The sequence below is a fragment of the Caloenas nicobarica genome, chromosome 32 (genome assembly GCF_036013445.1).
Source record: "Caloenas nicobarica isolate bCalNic1 chromosome 32, bCalNic1.hap1, whole genome shotgun sequence".
In the NCBI taxonomy this organism is placed as follows: domain Eukaryota; kingdom Metazoa; phylum Chordata; class Aves; order Columbiformes; family Columbidae; genus Caloenas; species Caloenas nicobarica.
The window spans coordinates 2,397,973-2,399,402 of record NC_088276.1 but is presented as its reverse complement, the minus strand read 5'-3'; the positions used below and the strand labels follow the sequence as shown (position 1 = coordinate 2,399,402).

Here is a 1,430-nt window from a genome sequence, read left to right as displayed (position 1 = left end):
TTTTCTTTAAATACACAGAGAGCACGACTTCTCATTTACAAAGTCTATGACTCAAACTATAAAGGTGAACAGAGAATTAGAAGTGGAACGAGTAATAACATTTCTTTGTGGGCAATATTATCATAGTTAAAAAAGCAAAACCAAACAAGCCTTCCCCCAACTCCAAACAATCATCTCCAAATACAAAATTAAAAAAAAAGATAGGCTGGACCTGTCATGAGTTATGTCATGAGTGATATGCAGAAGATGGGAAGTTTAATGACTTTGAAAAGAATCCAGCCATCAGTTTCCTCAGGGCATCCTTGAGCTCCTGGTTCCTCATGCTGTAGATGAGGGGGTTCACTGCTGGAGGCACCACTGAGTACAGAACAGACACCACCAGGTCCAGGGATGGGGAGGAGAAGGAGGGGGGCTTCAGGTAGGCAAACATGACAGTGCTGACAAACAGGGAGACCACAGCCAGGTGAGGGAGGCACGTGGAAAAGGCTTTGTGCCGTCCCTGCTCAGAGGGGATCCTCAGCACGGCCCTGAAGATCTGCTCATAGGACAGCACAATGAACACAAAACACATAAAAGCTAAACAGGCACTGACTACAAGAAGCCCAAGTTCCCTGAGGTAGAAGTCTGAGCAGGAGAGGTTGAGGACCTGGGGCATTTCACAGAAGAACTGGTCCAGGGCATTGCCCTTGCACAGTGGCAGTGAAAATGTATTGGCCGTGTGCAGCAGAGCATTGAGAAACCCAGTGGCCCAGGCAGCTGCTGCCATGTGGACACAAGCTCTGCTGCCCAGGAGGGTCCCGTAGTGCAGGGGTTTGCAGATGGCAACGTAGCAGTCATAGGACATGATGGTGAGAAGAAAATATTCTGCACCAAATAAGAAAGCTAAAAAGAAGACCTGGGCAGCACATCCTGCATAGGAAATGACCCTGGTATCCCACAGAGAGTTGGCCATGGATTTGGGGACAGTGATGGAGATGGAGCCCAGGTCGAGGAGGGCGAGGTTGAGCAGGAAGAAGTACATGGGGGTGTGGAGGTGCTGGTCACAGGCTATAGTGGTGATGATGAGGCCGTTGCCCAGGAGGGCAGCCAGGTAGATGCCCAGGAAGAGCCAGAAGTGCAAGAGCTGCAGCTCCCGTGTGTCTGTGAATGCCAGGAGGAGGAACTGGGTGATGGAGCTGCTGTTGGACATTTGCTCTGCCTGTGAACATGAGGACCTGTGCAAGGAGGAGGAGACAGTGATAAGTTAGGGGAGACTTCTATGAGCAAAATAAACATGCCATTTCTCACGGAAAACCTCATCCTTGATGGAGGCATGTGTCAGCTAATTCTCCTTTTCCACGAAATGACAAACACGGGTCATCACAGCTTAAAATGCAGCTTGGGCACCTAATTTCCATGAATGCACCTCTGGGGCAAAACCCCCTGGGTTG

At 49.6% G+C, this 1,430-nt stretch overlaps 1 protein-coding gene across 1 annotated transcript; it reads right to left on the bottom strand.

The window, feature by feature from the left end:
• Positions 1 to 226: 226 nt before the first annotated feature.
• Positions 227 to 1,189, bottom strand: LOC136000373 (olfactory receptor 14J1-like). Its single transcript, XM_065654147.1, has one exon. It carries the CDS (start codon positions 1,187 to 1,189, stop codon positions 227 to 229), a length of 963 nt encoding a protein of 320 aa, XP_065510219.1.
• Between the last annotated feature and the right edge of the window lie 241 nt (positions 1,190 to 1,430).